The sequence below is a fragment of the Anoplopoma fimbria genome, chromosome 11 (genome assembly GCF_027596085.1).
Source record: "Anoplopoma fimbria isolate UVic2021 breed Golden Eagle Sablefish chromosome 11, Afim_UVic_2022, whole genome shotgun sequence".
NCBI classification, from domain to species: Eukaryota; Metazoa; Chordata; class Actinopteri; order Perciformes; family Anoplopomatidae; genus Anoplopoma; species Anoplopoma fimbria.
The window spans coordinates 3,942,685-3,963,993 of NC_072459.1; the positions used below are offsets into that span (position 1 = coordinate 3,942,685).

The 21,309-nt window shown below is 37.2% G+C and overlaps 1 protein-coding gene across 2 annotated transcripts; it reads left to right on the top strand.

Annotated features, from left to right (window-relative positions):
• The first annotated feature begins 5,857 nt into the window (after positions 1–5,857).
• nprl3 (NPR3-like, GATOR1 complex subunit) lies at positions 5,858–20,939 on the top strand. Of its 2 annotated transcripts, XM_054607137.1 has the most exons (14): positions 5,858–6,265; positions 8,724–8,793; positions 10,741–10,779; positions 11,502–11,634; positions 12,787–12,861; positions 13,859–14,012; positions 14,170–14,251; positions 14,367–14,504; positions 15,586–15,742; positions 16,208–16,314; positions 16,619–16,748; positions 19,500–19,689; positions 19,785–19,977; positions 20,554–20,939. In XM_054607137.1, exons 1-14 carry the CDS (start codon positions 6,079–6,081, stop codon positions 20,717–20,719), a joined length of 1,821 nt encoding a protein of 606 aa, XP_054463112.1. In that variant the 5' UTR covers positions 5,858–6,078; the 3' UTR covers positions 20,720–20,939. The 2 variants fall into 2 exon arrangements, with proteins under 2 accessions (XP_054463112.1, XP_054463113.1); XM_054607138.1 differs by lacking the exon at positions 10,741–10,779.
• The last annotated feature ends 370 nt before the right edge of the window (positions 20,940–21,309 follow it).

Below are 21,309 nucleotides of genomic sequence, written 5' to 3' on the forward strand. Positions count from 1 at the left end.
AACTGTATCAACCTTTAAATAACCGTTTCACTCCTCCCAATTATATGCGATTGCAATCCAATCCAATCATTGGATGAAGTTGGTCAGTGGGTTGGCCGAGTAGTGTAAGGTTTTATAAACTTGATAAAGAAATGGCTAATCTGCAATGCTCAGATTGTGTCCGAGGCGGTAGAAATAAATAATAAATCATACTGGCTGTACTCTGTAATTACATCCAGCAACGTGTCTGCCTGTATGAGACATTTAGGCAAGTATGTTGCTTGTTTGATGCACTAAAAACTAAAAATGACCATTTACACTAAATACTGCTACTACTCTTTTCCTCTTCTGTAATCTATGACATAGACTACAGTATTCTGATTTAGATTAAATGATCTAAATCAGAATACTGATGGCTACAGCTTTCTATTTGACAATATTATTGTTATTTATCATTTTTTTTTGTTGTATAGTATGTGTATTTATTGTCTGTGTAGTTGTATAGTATGTGTATTTATTGTCTGTGTAGTTGTATAGTATGTGTATTTATTGTCTGTGTAGTTGTATAGTATGTGTATTTATTGTCTGTGTAGTTGTATAGTATGTGTATTTATTGTCTGTGTAGTTGTATAGTATGTGTATTTATTGTCTGTGTAGTTGTATAGTATGTGTATTTATTGTCTGTGTAGTTGTATAGTATGTGTATTTATTGTCTGTGTAGTTGTATTTATTGTCTGTGTAGTTGTATAGTATGTGTATTTATTGTCTGTGTAGTTGTATAGTATGTGTATTTATTGTCTGTGTAGTTGTATAGTATGTGTATTTATTGTCTGTGTAGTTGTATGTGTGTAGTTGTATGTATTTTGTGTGTGTAGTTGTATAGTATGTGTATTTATTGTCTGTGTAGTTGTATAGTATGTGTATTTATTGTCTGTGTAGTTGTATAGTATGTGTATTTATTGTCTGTGTAGTTGTATAGTATGTGTATTTATTGTCTGTGTAGTTGTATAGTATGTGTATTTATTGTCTGTGTCTGTGTAGTTGAGCTGCTGCAACACTTGAATTTCCCCCATGGGGATCAATAAAGGAATATAATAATATTTCCATCACTGTTATTAATGTTATACAGTAAGTTAAAGTATAATATGAGGCGTTTACGGTCATTTTGTTCAATGAAACAATGAAATGACTGGACGTCAGGAAGCTCTGACCGCTGAATGACTGGACCTGGTGCAATAATCTGCTGATAATGAGGACACTGTAGTCCGTGTTTCTTCATTGAAACATGATCAGTCAATGTAAAATCATGTTTGGAAAATAAAAAAGGATTGATGACCTTCCTCGAGCTAAGTTTAGCCTGTATACTTTTATCAGTAAAAGAGAATATTAAACACTAAATACAAGTAGATTTTGAGTTGGACCTTCTTGTACTTTACTTGGGTTTTTCCATTGTCTGCAACATTATACTTCCACTCCATTTCAGAGGCAACTATTGTATTTACACCACTACTTTTATTTTATACCTTTAGTTACTATAGTTACTTTGCAGATTCGGATTAATTATACAAAATATAACCAACAAATAATATAACTTGTATTATTGTAGACCAAAATACATAAATACTTAAAAAAACAAAACATTTAAGTGATGTACATTAATGCAATTTCAGAATTATTTTGTACTTTTGTACACTGTGGTATTACTACTTTTTGTATATCTGAGTACTTCTTCCACCACTGTGATTGATTCTTATCGCTTGTTTTTTATTCTGTAAATGATGGTAAGATCTGGTCACACACAAAAAAAACATCATATATCACATGAAGATGTACTCAAGACTGAGCAACCAGAAGAACTGAAAGCGTACAGTGTATGTAAAACAACAGGTACAGGTGTATTTATTGGATGGAAAGCTCCTTCAGCTCCGGATCAGTCTGTCAGGTGGTCAACCAGCACCTCGGACAGCTCCTCACCACTGATAGCCACACCATCAGTGCTGTCCCATCTATGACTCTTTATGAACTTATCATCTTACTAAATAAAACCGTTAAAACATTTCCTTTATTTTTTATTTATTTATCAAAATATTGCTGATATGGGAGACGACCAGAAGAAAAGAGGCTGCATGACCATAATGCTGTTATGGTTATATTTGGATAAAAGCGTCTGCTAAATGACTGTAATGTAATTTAATTCAGCAACAAGGGACAAAAAGCGTATTGCCTTTCTTGTGGAAAATTCAACCACCTTAAAATGACAATTGTTGAGACATAATTCACATTTTAACTTTTATACAGACAACACACTCCCTACCACGTGATCACTGCTGCAATGATCGTTCTACAGTAAGTTTATATGTTTGCAGGCTCCACGCAGCTTGTGGAAGCTGGACAGACCACCAACAAGTTCATCAGTCTTTCAGACGACCTCCCACACTGCTCCCATGATGGATGCATGCTTTTTCACTTGTGGGGATTCAGGACCTACAGTGGGTACGGAAAGTATTCAGACCCCTTTAAATTTTTCACTCTTTGTTTCATTGCAGCCATTTGCTAAAATCGAACCTTGAGTGCTGCAGAAATTCTTTTGTAACCTTGGCCAGATCTGTGTCTTGCCACAATTCTGTCTCTGAGCTCCTTGGGCAGTTCCTTCGACCTCATGATGCTCATTTGTTCTGACATGCACTGTGAGCTGTAAGGTCTTATATAGACAGGTGTGTGCCTTTCCTAATCAAGTCCAATCAGTTTAATTAAACACAGCTGGACTCCAATGAAGGAGTAGAACCATCTCAAGGATGATCAGAAGAAATGGACAGCATGTGAGTTAAATATGAGTGTCACAGCAAAGGGTCTGAATACTTATGACCATGTGATATTTCAGTTTTTCTTTTTTAATAAATTTCCAAAAATTTCTGCATTTCTGTTTTTTTCTGTCAAGATGGGTTGCTGAGTGTACATTAATGCGAAAAAAAATGAACTTTTTCGATTTTAGCAAATGGCTGCAATGAAACAAAGAGTGAAAAATTTAAAGGGGTCTGAATACTTTCCGTACCCACTGTACATCAGGTCTTGTCTTGATAAAATAGGTCTTGGTCTAGGTGAGCTAAGCATCAGGTTGCTGGTTGCAGACCTTTATCAAATAAAGAAATATTTTTTATGAAAAAATAAAGAGCATGTATAGTTAATGTCAAACTATATTCAAATAAAATAAAGCTTAATTAAGGGCCACTGTCTCACAGAAAGACCTCACCACAGACGTGTCCTTCCCAGTGAGACTCGTGCCTTTTCTTAAAGTTATCCGAAGTGACAGAAAAAGTATTCTCAGATAGAGTTTATTATATTAAAAAAAATGTATTGGCCCGAAACTCAAAATTTCACTCAGTTTCAAATCCAAACCTCTGAAGGTTTGGACAAACACTGAGGGTCCTCCAATCAGTCAAAAGCGCCATCTAGCGGATAGGATGCAAAATGGGAAATATTTAGCAGAAACCTTCATCATGAAGGGTCTTTTTTAAGCCCAAACTGTCAAACACACGGATGTCAAACAGCCTGAATATTACAATAACAATTTGGGATTAATTGTCATATTTTTAAATCATATTGCTGCATGTTTTGACCCTTGGTATTTTCCCTTTCGGCCTATTTGTAGCCTACATGGCACTTTATGGGACCGTATTTTTTTACACACCTTCTCATTCAACGTTTTTTGTTTTTTTTTCTACATTGTAGATTAATGTTGAAGGAACACATATGGAATTATGTGGTAAACAAACAAATGCTCAACAAACCAGAATATGTTTTATATTTTAGATTCTTCAAAGTAGTTGAATGAGAAGGTGTGTCCAAACTTTTGACTGGTACTGTATATACACAAGGAGTGAAAATGATCTATATTGTATTGTATTATATACCATTCTGTATTCTGCATAATGCTTTTGCTTTAAGTATTGTAAGTATGTACAGTACTGGTACTGTATATATAACTTTTAATATAAACTTTTTTATTATTATAAATGACCCATAAGTTTGAACAAGTTATGTAAATAAAAATATAAATAAAGAAAAATATATATATTTATTCATATATATATAAATATATATATATATAAATATATATATATATATATATAATATATATATATATATATAATATATATATATGTATTTATTTATTTATATATATATATATATATATAAATAAGTTTGGACACACCTTCTCATTCAACTACTTTGAAGAATCTAAAATATAAAACATATTCTGGTTTGTTGAGCATTTGTTTGTTTACCACATAATTCCATATGTGTTCCTTCATAGTTTGGATGTCTTCAGTATTAATCTACAATGTAGAAAAAAATAAAAAGAAAGAAAGAAAAACCATTGAATGAGAAGGTGTGTCCAAACTTCTGACTGGTACTGTATATATATATATATATATATATATATATATATATATATATATATATATATATATAGAATATAAAATAAACAATAATACATTGTGAATGACAAAGTGAGACAATCCCCCTGGTTTCCAATGTAAATCCAGTTTATATTATGTTTTTTTCCTTCTTTTTTCCTACCACATAATTCCATATGTGTTCCTTCATAGTTTGGATGTCTTCAATATTAATCTACAATGTAGAAAATAATAAAAATAAAGAAAAACCATTGAATGAGAAGGTGTGTCCAAACTTTTGACTGGTACTGTATATTGATAGAGATATAGCCATATAGTGGCAAAAATCCATGTATCAAATGTTATTAATTCATGGTTGTTGTTATTAGTTTATGGTTGTAGTTTTTTAACCTTTCTGTGTCAGTAAATTGCATATATTATAATGTGGACTGTTGATCCTACAAAACCAGACATTTGAAGATGTGTGACCATGGCCTTGTAATGGGAATATTTCAAGAGGCCTAATTGCAAACACTATAAAAACCAAACAATTAATCTTTTGGGGGTGAAAATAATCTTTAGTTGCAGACCTACATTAATGGGGAATGGCCTGGATGCATTTTGTGATGTGTAAGGTTGTATCTAATCAACTGAGATACAATGTTACATTGTCACACTGGAGGACTGAACAGCTCCTGAATGGAATACAAAGTAACCAGATGTGGCAAGACTTTCATTATTGACAGACGTGGGTTTGGCAGAGTAGTATGGTTTTGCAAAAATTTTAAAGAAAGGGCTAATCTGCAATGATTAGATCGTGTCAGAAGCAGAGGAAATATATATTTTAGGGTGTGTTGTGTAATCACATCAAGCAACATGTTTTAAGATAACAGTGTACCACCTATCCTCCCTGGTTTAAAGAGTGGTAGGGGTCAACTGATGCTTTACATCATGTGAAAGCGGACTGAAGATTAATTTGAGATGCATCACATCTTTCAACTTGTCCAAGTCATAAATCATTATTTAAAAAACAATTTATTTAATTATTAAATACATTTTGAACTGGTTTAGTTAATTATAATGGATATACTTCCATTCCATCCTCACATACAGTACCAGTCAAAAGTTTGGACACACCTTCTCATTCAACTACTTTGAAGAATCTAAAATATAAAACATATTCTGGTTCCTTCATAGTTTGGATATCTTCAATACTAATCTACAATGTAGAAAATAATAAAAATAAAAATAAAGAAAAACCATTGAATGAGAAGGTGTGTCCAAACTTTTGACTGGTACTGTATGTATATATATGGTACTGTAGGCATCACTTGGTATTTACAATTGTAATAATGTAGTCTATAATATACCATCATTAAAAAGTTGAAGATATTAAGTCCATAAGATGGAAGGAGGAAAGCTCTGGGTATTGTTTATGAGGGGGGGAACCTAAAGCCGTTCATGTTTCAGCCGAACACGTTTCAAGGTGACACAAAACAATCGCAGGAGCGGCAGGACTTCAGTCAGGCCTCCGAGTCCATTCCAGCGATTCTGTGATCCGTTCCGGGCCCGTGTTTGTGTCTGACATACAAAGAACACGTGTGCATCAAGAGAACTCCCTCCGTTTGGTCGAAGATCGGCCAGAAAAACGACTTTATTACGTTAGCATACCGGCTAAACTGAAGCTAGCTAGGATGCTAACATGACGTTCGCCGGGTCACCAGACGACCGGAAGTCCATGTACAGTCGGGCACAACCCGGCGTGTACAAGACTGGTGATAAAACCAGTCCCATCAGCGTCATACTGGTCAGCTCTGGGAGCAGAGGGAACAAGCTGCTGTTCCGGTATCCTTTCCAAAGAGTGGCTGAGTGTCCGTCAGCTCTCACAGGTAGGCATGCTGCACCTGTTAGCTGTTAGCATTAGCCTGAATCACAGCTCAGTTCAATTAACTTTATTGAGTAGAGACAGAGTCACAGGTTACACATTTACCTCAGAGGGCTTTAAATATGTACACATGTGACCTCCTCTGTCCTTATATCCTCTGTCCTTACATCCTCTGTCCTTACATCCTCTGTCCTTACATCCTCTGTCCTCACATCCTCTGTCCTTACATCCTCTGTCCTCACATCCTCTGTCCTTACATCCTCTGTCCTTAAACTCTGTCCTCACATCCTCTGTCCTTACATCCTCTGTCCTTAAACTCTGTCCTCACATCCTCTGTCCTCACATCCTCTGTCCTTAAACTCTGTCCTCACATCCTCTGTCCTTACATCCTCTGTCCTTAAACCCTCACATCCTCTGTCCTTATACCCTCTGTCCTTACATCCTCTGTCCTTACATCCTCTGTCCTTAAACCCTCTGTCCTCACATCCTCTGTCCTCACATCCTCTGTCCTTAGACCCTCACATCCTCTGTCCTTATACCCTCTGTCCTTAGACCCTCACATCCTCTGTCCTTATACCCTCACATCCTCTGTCCTTACACCCTCACATCCTCTGTCCTTAAACCCTCACATCTTCTGTCCTTAGACCCTCACATCCTCTGTCCTTAGACCTTCACATCCTCTGTCCTTATACCCTCACATCCTCTGTCCTTACACCCTCACATCCTCTGTCCTTAAACCCTCACGTCCTCTGTCCTTAGACCCTCACATCCTCTGTCCTTAGACCTTCACATCCTCTGTCCTTAGACCCTCTGTCCTTACACCACAGAGGAAGGATCCTTCTCCAGGATGGACAGAAGTCAATAGACGTCATGTGTACAGAATGAACAGCTTAACAGAGATACAACACATTCAATGTATATGACTCATATAGTCACAATAGTAAGCAGAGTAACGAAGGAAAAAATTAAGACTACTTATAATAACAGCAGCAATTATAGTAGAATTATAATTATGAAATAGGGAATAGTAATAGTAATGTGACTAATAATATAATTGAAGTAGCAGTGGGTGTCAGCCGGGTCACAGCAGGGGGCACGACTACGGCCCAGGTACCACAACGATTCATGGAAACCTGCGAAGCGAGAAAGCAAAAAGGGCTTCAGGGTGGAAGTAAAGCCAATATGTGTAATGGTACAGGTAATAGTAATGTGACTAATAATAATAATGGTAGTAGCAGTGGGTGTCAGCGGTGCCATAGCAGGAGGCACGACCACAGTCCAGGTACAGCCACGATTTATAGAAGCCTGCGAAGCGAGAAAGCACAAAGACTCCAGGGTAGAAGCAAAGCCAATAAGCGTAATAGTACAGGGAATAATAATAGTAATGTGACTAATAATGATAGTGGTAGTAGCAGTGGGTGTCAGCAGGGCCTCAGCAGGTGGCACGATGACAGTTCAAATTTAACTCCGATTCCTGGGAACCTGCGAGGCGAGAAAGCACAAGGACTCCGGGGAAGAAGCAAAATCAGTAATGTGCATAAATAGGAGATTAATACATAAAGAAGGAGGGAGAGAAGAGGAAGTGTGTGATTGTAATCTGAAGGGCTACAGCTTAAAGTGCAAAGCAAACATGAGGTTTCTTTCAGTATGTGCTTTCAAGGCCCACTTTGGTCCACTCTTCCCCTTTCTGAAAAAACAAAACGCGTTTCCTGTTTTAAATATGTCCTTGTTGTTGTTTGAGCATACTGTTAACAGTAAATTTGTGTGCTTGTTATTTTGTCCACAACCTTTAAAACAGATGAATGAATACAAACTAGCAGTATATCTGCCTTTAATATAACTTACACATAATTCAGTTTTCTTTACATCATAGGGAAATTTGGATTTAAGCCTATTATCCAACTTTCCAACTTTTTATTATTTCAGACACATGGGTCCAAACAAAACAGATAAAATAACAACAAATACATACAATACGAGAAAACAAAGACAGGTATAGTCATTGCAGTACACAAGTCACAATTAACATTTTCATCTACAGTATTGTTGTTCACAAAAAGCTGCAGCTCAGAAGAAGTTCTTTCTTTACTTTTACTGTGCAGTTTTTCTATCGAACAGCAGAGCTGCTGATTTTTGTGGACCCTGATATTATCTTTGTTCGATGACTTGCAGTTTGTCTGACACCATCTTGTGAATATAATGTATTATGTTAGAAAAAGGTTAATAATTGCATGCCAAACAGTAGAAAACTGCTTTGCAAAAGAGCAACAACCGTCACAAATCGACTGTTGCAAACGGAGGGAAAGACCCTCAACAAAGAATGGCTTCATACAAAAAAAAGAGTTTACATAACACCTAACAAAAGTTTTCTGACAGATGTTATTTGTGACTAATGTGTTTATTTTTCTAATTAGCATCAATAATCATGTTCACTAACTAGTACTATTATTTCTGTCCACAAGCAAAACAACGAAGTCCATATGCTCTGAACACAGCAGGGGATAGTCTTGAAGATCAGGATGGTGATTCAAGGTATGTTTTTGGTTTTTTATTTAATATATGATATAAATTAATTATAGGTCAAATTGACTGTAGGTGGACACAGATCAATCTAAGATTCACATGAGCCACTTATTCTCAAAAGGCTTTTCTTGCCTTTTGCGTTGGATCTGATTTCATTTTTAAAAACCTTATTGTATTTTTCAAGAGGAATTGAGGAGCTGGACAATGTTTAATAAACTCATATGGTTGAGCTTTATTTAACGATGTTAATAAAAAAGAAAAAATGATGTACAGGTTGTACTTCAAAACCTAAAGCTATAACCTTACCATGTGTCTAAATATCACTTAAACTGTCATAGTTTCAGCTGCTGTTTGAATATGCTGGTTTATCTGAACTGGTGACAAATAACAAGCTTATAAACATCTGCTGATGAATAAACAAGTTTATAGAATGTGTTAATAAATTACATCAGATTTTATTGAGCTAAACATGACTGTTGAGACAAGAAGCTCTCAATCACAGAAAATGGTAAGATTACAGGAATTGGTCATGGATATACAAATAGGATGGTGGCAGTGCTGCATAATTTCATGGTTTTACAAAAGCTATGAAATAAAAGAAAATGGGATGACTTGTATATCCACTGAGTAAAAGAAGGAGGAGGGAAACTGATGTACACAGGTGCAGTAGATGTGACAATAATTAAGTTGAGTTATGTTAAGCTCAGTCCACCATCACTACACCATGTGGGAGATTTGTTTAAGTAAATTAAACCAAGATGCATCTGTTGTTTAAATGGAAAATGAGTATCGCTACTAAAAAAAGGACAAACATTTCACATGGAAAAACTCTACACAAAGCCACAAATATAAATATATATTCCCTGCAATGTGTTGACCACTAGCTGTGTAAGCTACAGATAAAAATAAATACAAATGCAGATAAAGTGAGTTTTTCCATTCACGATGAACAGTAGCGCTAGGCATTATATAAATATTATATAAATATCGTGACTAGATATTGTCTTAGATAAAATCATAATTTGTGTTGTTTTCTGGTTTAGAAGCCACATTACAATAAAGTGATGTCATTTTCTGACTGTTCTTTTATAATTACCACATTACTGATAATTATCTATCAAGAATCTCATTGTATAAATATTTTGTGAAATAGGACACAATATTTGGAGTTTGGACACTCAAAGATGTTGATGTCTGTTTCTGGAAAACAATGTGAAGATATCGGACAAAGAACCTTTTAGTCCCAGTATTTAGTTTTCATCATGCTTCCACGGTACGGATGGTAATGCTGGTCCATCGTTGGTTGGCTGAAATTGCTTTGGTCACAGGCTGTGAGAAGCAGATAATTAAAAAGATTTTATCAATTCAGCTCACCAGGGATAAAAATACTAAGACGGCACTTGGAACATTTTTTTTTTTGCTGTTTTTTTGTTTTGCTTCTGACTCCACTACAAACAAGCTTCACTTCAGGTTTACAGCTTTTTAAAAATGAATGACCTTAAATTACCTTTCAGAGAGGTTACAGTGAAATATAGAACTGAGAAAGGCAAACGAGATTTTTGTCCTGGTCAAGAACCTGGCAGCACTAACACTTTTTAAGGCCCTGGTTTTCTAACAGCTTTTTTAAACAAGTATAAAGTGGTTTTCAGTTTAAGTGGTTGGATTACTGCACTTTTTTTGAGTAATGTTAACATTTTTAGTTGACTTTATGATGCCGGCTTTTAAGATCACATATCTATCAGCTGACATTTTTCAACATTAATGACATTAAAACTCAGTCAGGGTAAACTGGTCATTTGCTTGAATCAACCTGCAGACCAGCATTTTCACATCACAGTATCACATGTTTGTTGGGGTTGTGTTGATGTCCATTTTATGCATTCAGCCCAACTGTGTGTTGCATTTTCCCTTTTGTTTGCTTTTTTCTTCTTTTTTATGGCCCAATTCCCATTTCAGAGAACAATCTCCACTAACTGACGAACAGTTGGTAGCAGGGTAAGACCAAATCATTCTAAACCACCTTTCCTTCGCTTAGATCACCCCTGTCTTTTTTTTAATCCCCTTCTTTCCTATTTTGTGTCCTTTATGGATCCCCAACCCTAATCTCAGTGAAATCCCTTATCATTAGCAGATCCAGTGAATCGGTGCTTTGGTCAATTCAGGAGTTTTGCTTTCATCTGTACTGAATGCCTTTTTGAGAAAAAAAATAAAATCCAACAGTTTAAAACTTTAATTAATAATTAATTCGAATTGATTATATTAGATGTAGACTCAGCAATACAAAACAAAATATAAATCAAATGCAAACTACAATCAAGCAAATCTTTTTCAATTGTGCTGTGAGGTAAGTCTATAGTGTGTTTAATTTGTTTCTGAAAGTTAACGCCTTGATTTTTTTATCCCTTTGATTGCAGCATGAGTTACTTAAGTCAAACCAGCATGTGTCTTTCACATTCTTCATTCATACAGCGACTTCACTGTTTCTGCAAGGAGGCCTCTTCCTCCTTCTCCTCTCCAGTAGCCACACAAGCTTATTTGAATTACATTACAGGCAGATGCATCTGATTAATTCAACCCCTCTCATAGACAAGAATGTGAAAAAAGTAAACAAACAGAGCTAATTTAAACTTTCTTACTTGTCCCAGCTGTTACAGTGCTGTAACCTCCCATCACACCCTGCTTATATTTTTTATTGAGGATGTTTTTCCTTTTTCAAGGTTTTCTGACATCATCCTCGCCACCATTCTGGCCACGAAGTCTGATATCTGTGGAAAGAAGTTTGAACTGAAGATTGACAATGTTCGATTTGTGGGTCACCCTACTCTCCTTCAGCATCCTCCCATCATTCAGGTAAGGAACAAAATCAGTCCCAATAAAAACATGTTAAGTCATAAATTTCAAGTGTAAAACAAGATGTTGTGGGATTTTTCCCCAGCGATTTACTGTCAAAGAAATCGGGTGATATGGAACATAAATTGGTTTTGAATGCACAACAAAACATGTGATATGTTGTTTGTAGAGTCGTTACATTTATGAGTTTTGATTAGTAGGTACGGCCATTTGTATTGTGTATTTTGCGGTAGCTGTTATTATAAACTTTTTTATAAAAATAATTCTATGAATATCTTTATTGTAATATTGATGTGTCCTGCCCTCTGGCTTCCATGAGTCCATAAGACCGTTTCTTATTTCAACATGATCCTCTAAATTTATGTAAGCTTTGAATTTAGTCAAATTTGCCTAAACCTCAGCAGTGCCCCCTACTGACAGTTTGTCTGTTTGATGATTCACTGCCCATGTTGCCAAGATGAAGGTATTTAAAAGGGATATGGATATATCAATAATATATCAATATTGTGATATAAGCAGGCACTAGATATCATCTTAGATAATATTGTAATATAGTATAAGTGTCGTCTTTTCCTGGTTTCAAAAGCTGCATTACTGTGAAGTAGATGTCATTTTCTGAACCTACCAGACTGTTCTAGTTGTTCTATTATTTTCCTTTACCCAATCAGTTATTACATCCACATTACTGATTATTATTTATCAAAAATGTTGTGAAAACACCAAATGTCAATCCCATAATATCGTTGCAATATTAGTCAAAAAATGTCGATATCTGATTCTCTCCATATCGCCCAGCCCTAGATATTGGTGATGACAAAAACATGTAAAAAAACAATGCAATCCAATAACATATTCTATTATAAGGTGCTTGTGTGTAAATAACAGGAGCTACTTACATTTGTACATACTGTAATTCAATACAACACCTTGTTCACGACTTACAAAATACCAGAGAGCCCAAATAACACGTCTCTGACACAGTCTCAAGAAAAACATTTTGAGCTTTTATTGTGTTTTATTTGTGAATTCAACTGCTTTTTAAATTAAGTATTGATATATTTATATCGTATATAAATCAACATGCTGAACAAGTCTTTTTTGAAAACATGTATTTTATGCATCTTCTGAAAAAAAATGTTTCTCTCCGGGCAGGTTTCTAAAATGGATCCTTCACCCAAGAGAGAAATGCCTACAATGATCTTGTTTAATGTGGTGTTTGCACTAAGGGTATGAAATTACTTTATCTAAAGAATTTAGATTTTGTATTTGTATTGTATTAGGTTTATCTTTTTGCTTGTTGTGTATACATTTTATTATTACAAATCAACTTGATGTTTTTATTTTTAATAATGGCACAATTTAGTCAACTGGCTGTGGGTGGGACACTTATATTCTGTGTTCTGTTAATCTGTGTTCCGCTGTGAACGGGAGTGGTGTGTGTGAGTGATAATATTCCAGTAAACTCTCACTATCTGTGAGCGCATGGGAACTCAGAGGGAGTAGCTGCCCAACAAGGCACAGCGTGTTCCTCCCCATGCTGAGTCACTGTACTGAGTCAGGCCCAGTACAGCTGAGGCGAGAAGTGCTCAGTCATGTTTTGTAGACGATATCTGCCCAGCAACTGTACTATATGTACCCTAGAAATTCATAACAAAATTGCATAAGAATAACATTGGGTTGTTTAATTGTACAAAATTGAACCATTCAAATTTGTATACCAATAAAGTATTTTATATAATTCTACATTTGAATTTATACCCATTAGCTTTGTTTTTTTTATTTTTATATATCAACTCTGCAAGAAAATAGTGGCAGCTGATCTACTTACCAATGCCAAGAGAAGCTGTTCATTTTATATAATTTATCCATCCCAATTTAAATACAGGAGAGACCACAATATTAGAAAAACCTCTCCGTTTGATGAAATAGTACACCACCAATAAACTTCAAAAGTACCACAGAGATGAGGCCAAACCTTTCTGGGATCTTTACCTCACACAAGGGAGCTCAAAAGTCATTTTAATATTAAAGGCTCATACATGTTTGACAGTTAACAGGCTGCTTAACAAGCTGATTGACATGAACGATAACTCCAAGTTAAAGCACTGGTGTTGTTAATGCAGTGAAACAGCGACTCACAGAGTTGTAAACCTACTACGAACATGTTTTATGTCAAAATTACAATGTTCATAAAGTGCCTCCCTCTCATCTTTGGCCTCTACAGGCGAATGCTGACCCGTCTGTCATCAGCTGCATGCACAACTTGTCTCGTCGCATCGCCATAGCCCTGCAGCACGAGGAGCGGCGCTGCCAGTTCCTGACCAGAGAGGCCAAACTGATGCTCGCCGTCCAGGATGAGATTACGACGACAACTGAGAGTGAGATACACAATTGTCACATCACACAAGTGACAGAAATATTCTGCTCTCAGTCAAGCTAGAGAATTTCATGGAATTAATTATATATGTAATTATTATATATATGTATAATAGTTTAGATTTGACTGACAGTGTTCTGTTTTTTTCTTGATTGAAGCGGATGGAAGCCCACAGTCCCCATTTAGACAGATTCTTCCAAAATGTAAACTAGCCAGGGACCTGAAGGAGGCCTATGACAGGTGTGTGATTAAACATTATACATTGTTGTTTGTGTTTAGTTATTTCTCCATCTTTCTTACCATGCAGGTTGTACATTGTTCACAGAGCTTAACATTAACATTCATGTTTTTGCAGCCTTTGTACAACTGGCGTGGTGCGACTCCACATCAACAACTGGCTCGAGGTGAGCTTCTGTTTGCCCCACAAGATCCACAGGATTGGTGGAACCTATATCCCCCCCGAGGCATTAGAGCGCAGCCTCAAGGCTATAAGGTTTGTTTTTATGTACAGAGTAAAGCGTTTTTATAGTGTTCTATGTGGGTTGAAAAATGAATCAGCAGTTGTGGAATGTGAAACTGAAAATGTCATATCATAACAAACCACGGATACTCCACCCAATGTCCCCTTTCTCAAAGCCTTATGTAGGAAGTTTTATTGCAGATTGAGCCTTTTCTTATGCACTTTTTAAAATGATATTTAGATATTACATAGAAATTGCTACATTTTAATTGACTAAATAAGACATTTATATTATAACTAATTGCTAATATGGTTTACTTATTTTCTGTCCAAAAATGCAACATCTCTTGGTGATGGAAGAAAAAAATGTGACTGTCTCCTTTTTACTCTCATTTTTAATATAGTTAATTATTCTCTCCATAATTCTGAATGGAACATTAAAGCAGCTTTGTGTTTATTTGTTAATCTGACTTGGCTGCAAGGCTGCCTGGTTAAAGAAAAAAAACAATAAGGAGGGATAAACTCATGACTCTACATTTAGTCAGCCAGCATGTATAGGCCTATACACGACCCACTGATCTACTGACTTAAGAAGATCAAGAAGTCTCAGACCCTCAAAACTAAGAGTCTAGTCCCCTATCAGTCTGTTATGTCAGAGGGGCGTTGTGTCTTTAACAGCTGATGAAGGGCTGTGTAAATTATGAGCTTCAGTACTGACTTACTATTCAAACCGTCTGAAGAAACCATGAAACGTTTTCTATGGACCACACTGCCACCTATTGTTACTTCAGCATACATACATCAGAGGTTGTGATCAACTTCTACCTCTCTCTTTATTTCTGTCTTTTGAAGCTGCAAAGCTGAAATTAGTGCAAAGTGCATTTAAGCCATGAAATTGTAACAGCGCTGCAGAAAGATGATTTTATTTTAAATTAATCAGAGTGGTCAGTTTGTGGTCTCAGATACTCCGTTGTTCTGTACATTCAGACTGTTATGCTGTACAGACTGGCACTAAAGCTGATTCCCTCTGGCTTCTATTGAGGAAGCAGTCTTGACCTCCAAAGAGAAAGTCTGTGGTTACAGAGGCTGAATGATCTGTCGTTTGATCCTTCAGGCCCTATCATGCACTGCTGCTGCTGGAAAGCGAGAAGGAACTGCTGAGCCAGCTTCCTCTGGACTGCTCGCCTGCGATGGTGCGCCTAATCAAAACCTGCTCAGCGGTGAAAAACCTGCAGCAGCTCGCACAAGATGCTGACCTGGCCTTACTTCAGGTGGAGGATAGTCACACAGCCTGCATCACCTCTGCACTTTACAACCACAGATGTTATTCTCTGATCAAAAGGCATTTATCTTCAAATCTGAAGCCTGTTTTTGTCATTATGAACATTTATTTATAGCTGCACACAATTATTAAGCTGATTCACAATCAAACAGGGTTGTGATTGTATGGTGTTTTGAAAAAGGAAATCCATTTGAATAGTAGAAGTGCAACCATGGGAGTGATATCTTCTTGTCAGTATTAGATATATTAAAGAAATATACCAGTAAATGTGGTATACCCAGAGAGGTGTTGATGATGTTTTACTACCATCTAGTGGACAATTTGTGTATTAAAAAAAAAGAAAGAAAAGAAGCTCTTCCTTCCACAGTTGGTTTTCAATTGCAAATAATTTTGTTGTTTGGATTGTTTTATTTCACATCATTTGTATCATTCCCAAATTATTTCCCCCTATCAGATATTTCAAATTGCTGCTCACTTGGTGTATTGGGGCAAAGCGATCATAATCTACCCGCTGTGTGAGAACAACGTCTACATGCTGTCGCCTCACGCCAACATCTGCCTGTGAGTGTTCATGATGTGATGTACTGTCTACTGTAGAGCTGATGGACCATAATTTTTCTGAACACCCTATCTTTGTTATTTCCTCATATGCATTGGTTTCAAAAACATATCTCTATTGTTACTAAATCCAGATTTGTTAAATCACCTCAGATTTTGTTATGAAAGAACTGGATTGGGCCATTGGCAGCTCTTGTTATTTTCTTAAATAGCCTCCCCTTTAAAACCTTGTAGAAAATAGATTTTTAAAAGCTGTGTTGATGGAAAAGCTGTTGTCGATGAATGACTTCCATCTCTCCCTGGATAGATACTCACCTTTGGCTGAACAGTTTTCCCAGCAGTTTCCTGGTCACGACCTGCCCTCCATGCTAGCCAAGTTCTCACTGCCTGTCTCACTGGCCGAGTTCAGAAACCCCCTGGAAGCTCCTGCACAGGAGGTAGGACTAAAGGACAAGTACAAATATACACAGCGAATAACCTCACCACTCTTGATGTTTTTTGCAATGATATTATATATATATTGAATCTGTTCAGCCCTGAACCAGCATCATGCACAAGAGATTTTGGCCAGATTGGACTATGTGCCTTGGAGTTACAACAACTTCCTTTTTCATGGCGACAGGCACGAAGTTGCCACAAAATGGTCGCCACCATGCATCTAGGTCAAACGTTGCGCTGCGGCAGCTTATTTGAAACTTTGTAGGGGGCGCTATCGAGGCAATTTCAAATGGCAATCTGATACAAAATATTTATTTACATCACATATTACACACGTGAGAAGATCCATAAGCATCCCAAGCCACAGAAAAATCAACTTCCTTTTTCATGGCGAACAAAGCTTTGCCACAGTAAATTTGTTGCAAATCCGACTGAGGGTTCAGGAGGAGTTTGCAAAAATGTGTTTTTCAGAAAATTCAAAATGGCGGAAAATTTCGGAAGGCAGAGCTTAGGGTCCCAAGAGGCTTATTTGTAGAGTTCATTCAGGTGCATATGTGTGTGAAATTTCAAGTCAATTCGACTTACTGTGTCCAAATGGATTACTTTTGAAAAGTCGTTTTTGTAGGGGCGCTAGCGAGCCATTTTGTCATATCCAAATGGGAGACCTTGAAAATATCACATTTTTCACCAGTCCTGATTTGCATGTCAAATTTGATGAGCTTTTCACCATGATAAAGCCCTCAAAAAGGCAATTAATTTGTCAGAAGAATAATAATAAACACTACAGTTCCAATAGGGCCTTCGCGGCCTGACGTTGTCGGTGCTCGGGCCCTAATAATACATTGTGAATGACTGAAAAGTGAGACAATCCCACTGGTTTCCAATGTAAATCCAGTTTATTAGGGCCCGAGCACCGACAACGTCGGTCAGCGAAGGCCCTATTGGAACTGTAGTGTTTATTATTATTCCGCTCCTTATTATTCTTCAGGAAAGTGAATTGCCTTTTTGAGGGCTTCATCATTCTCAAAGTGTCAGAAAATTGCATATCAAGACGCCCACACTTAGCAGGTAAATTGCGAAACATGCAAATGGGTTGCTTGGGAATCTTACAAACATTTCACTCTGCTGCTACAGGAAAACTCCACCCGCACTAAGCACTAAGGTGTGAGAGATGCAAATGGTGGCCCTACCATGTCTCTCACACACACACAGCATTCATTGTGCTCATCATTTTTTAAATTCCTGGTTCTGAACACTAAATAAACATAAATAGAGTTTACTTTCAATACAAATCCTAATGGAGCTCTGATATATGAGAGGTGAATTACACCATTTATTAGGACAACTTTTGAGTAATTAAAAATGCAACATTGACCCATCATTGCAGATGCTAGCTGCATGCTAGCGCAGTAGCATGTGTCCTTGGAGAACACGTGCGCGGCGCTAGCATACAGCTAGCAGTAAAACCACTGCTGTTGTGAAAATGATTGTTGTGCTAATTATAAACCCAAACGGACAACTCTTGCACAAATAGCCTTCTATACTTATACATTATACATATCTCTTGTGAAATACATTGTTATATAAGTCAGGGATTTGCTAAAACATCTGTTTTTGTTACATAGTAAACTTAGTGGTAAATAAACAGTAGGTTGTAGATCAAATTTTGATGAGTCCTTTCAGGTCTTCAAAGTGTGATTTAGAGAGTCAGGAGTAATGGGAACCTTCTGGAAAAAAACAGAAAGACTCAACAGCGCCCCCTATAGAATTTAGATTTTGAATGGCCCTGGTCCTGTAATTCCAATTGACTTGACATTTTACACACACATATATCCAGTTCCATCTGCTCTACCAACCACGCCCTCTAACTTTTAGGCTCCACCTCCTAGATTTTCCTCCTAGATGGAATTTTGTTTAAAAAAAAACAAATTTTTGCATACTCCTCCTATTGCTTCCAAACTTTCTCTGGCTTTGTACAACACAATTAAATTGAAAACCGTTTAGCCTATCATTACGAAACTTACAGAATATGTCGGCATCGCATACTGTAACAAACCCTGAAATTTTCATTCCATTCATCTGATAGGGTCCGCTACAGTAATTTGTTAAATTTCTGTATTTTTAGGCATCTAACTATTGGACACGGTGGCATTTTGCCGCCTGTTGTCATTATGTTTTTTTCCTTTGTTGGTGAAAATAATCAGATTAATATTCATTGTTGTTTTTCCGAGAAAGAAAAAAAAACTGTATTTTTCTATAAACTGAACAAAGCGGATTTTCTTGGAAATTAATGTAATTATGTAAAGAATGTTTGAAGTTTGAAGAATTCTAATAGATTGAGATTGAAAATAGCTAACTGTGACATTTTTAACAAAAACAGACTTTTTTGAACAAATTAAACTAAATTAGAAATGATATTATCCTGGTAAATCCCTCGCACATACAGGGCTTTTCATGTAAATGTAGATACTGGATTGTAAAAGCAGAACCATCTGGTGTTCTCCTCCGACCCATCCAGATTTGGCATCGCTGCTTGAGCATCGGTGATGAATTATAAATGGCAAAGGGACATCAGCTCCAGCGTCTGCAGCTTCTATTTTTCATGAGAACAAGATCAGAGGGCTCTTTCTTTTGGCTCTATTTTGAGCTTGTGCGGTACCTGTGCCTGATTTAAAACATTTGACCTGGTTAAGGTGATGAGCGTGATATTATGCTTCATGGAGTTTATCGTGTCTCTGTTCCTGACCAAGGCCCAGCTGATCCAGATGGTGGTGTGGATGCTCCAGCGCCGCCTGCTGATCCAGCTGCACACTTATGTCTGCCTGCTGGTACCGCCCAGCGAGGATGAGCCCGGGATGAGGGATGAAGACCCTCCGCTGGCTGCCCGAGTAGGAGGCCGCAGCCTCAGCACCCCTAGCGCTCTCAGCTTCGGCTCCCCGAGTATGTCCTCACTCAGCTCTCTCCTCTGCCCGATTCTTAGAGGTATAACACTGCAATACGTAATCCATGATCATCTGTCTGCTCCCTGTGTACAGCCAGCAGTGATGACATGACCCTCACCAGTCCCAGTATGGACAACTCCAGTGCAGAGCTACTGCCTGGTGGGGACTCTCCGCTTAACAAGAGGATGACAGAGACGCTGCTTGCCAGCCTGTCGGAGCACGAGAGGCAGGTTATTCTCAACATTCCTGCTGCACAAAATCCAGAGGATCTGCGGATGTTTGCCAGGTAATTGAGTCAGAAGTCCAGAGCATATTCTGTGTTTTTTTTGTTAATATATTAAATGTTTCTCAGCTCTCCATTGTCAGATTAAAGGCCCCTCTACACTGTGTGATTTTGGGCTTTCTGACACAGACTGATTGTCTACAAGATTTTATTAGACCCATCTCGCACAGTGTGACTTGCAATGAGCTCACGTCGTCGCTGTTGTCAAACAGTCTAAATGCACATTAACAGATGGTTTATGTCTTAGTGAGAATCCAATGATTATAAATGATGTTATAAATCACTGTTAATGCTTTGTCTCTTAGGAAATAATATTTGTGCATTGGTTTGGAAATAAAGTTATTTTATTGCATTCACAGAATATGAAGAAATTGAATCGGAAAATATTGGCTGGAAAGTTAAGATCATTTCTGAGCTGTTAGTTTTGCTCGTTCAAAATGGGAAATGAAACTAAAGTTAAAAATAAAATGTCACCAGAGCGGTGAAAATGATGTCTCGTGGTCGATTAACACAGATAATGATTCAATGAAACTCGAGCTCTCTACCCATTTTTCTGCCTGTTATGTTGACTGCTTCCAGGCTGCTGCACTATTTCCGGGGACATCACCACCTGGAAGAGATTATGTACAATGAGAACATGAGACGCTCGCAGCTCAAGACGCTGTTTGACAAGTTCCGCAGTGTCCTTGTGGTGACCAACCATGAGGATCCCATTATTTCCATCTTTCAGTCACCCATGGAGTAGTGGCACAGAGACGGAATCAGCTCTCACCAACTGGAAAATATGTCTGTTTGAGAGCAGGTAATGGCCTGCTGTGCTCCCAGCTAAGTGCTATTACTCAGCAGTGTTGTTTTAATATGAACTGACACAACGATTGCATAAATGAGTGCAGATTTACAAAATGTAGGAACTGTTTTTCCTTTATGAGCCAAATGTTTGTTTACAATATTAAATTATTTTGCACATACCAGAAATGCCTCAAGTGTTTACTCTGAATATTGGAACTATTGGTATAGTGGGGGTTTAACTTCATCTTCCCCTGTCCCAGATGTGTTAGATCATCTGCACTTACCACAGAGGGGCACACTGAGTAATGGTCATTCCAGACCTTCAACTACCTCTCCTCTGGAATCCCAGAGGTGGGGAAGTAAAAGACAGCAAGAAGGGGAAGACTGTAAACATCAGAGGCTATTTTGCTTTGAGAAAAGCAGATATTTCCAAACATCTGTGAAATCACTGAGTCACCGAGAAGAGAATTTACCAAGTAGGACTGTTTATTAAAAAGCACAGACGGAGGACCTTAACAAAAAAAAAAAGACTCGAGTGAGTTAAAG

Excerpts from the sequence above, each read along its gene's own strand:
- nprl3 (XM_054607137.1), top strand. The coding sequence starts at position 6,079 with ATGACGTTCGCCGGGTCACCAGACGACCGGAAGTCCATGTACAGTCGG. Across the intron at positions 11,635-12,786 it reads AGCATCCTCCCATCATTCAG|GTTTCTAAAATGGATCCTTC; the intron begins GTAAGGAACAAA and ends CTCTCCGGGCAG. Across the intron at positions 16,315-16,618 it reads CCTCACGCCAACATCTGCCT|ATACTCACCTTTGGCTGAAC; the intron begins GTGAGTGTTCAT and ends CTCCCTGGATAG.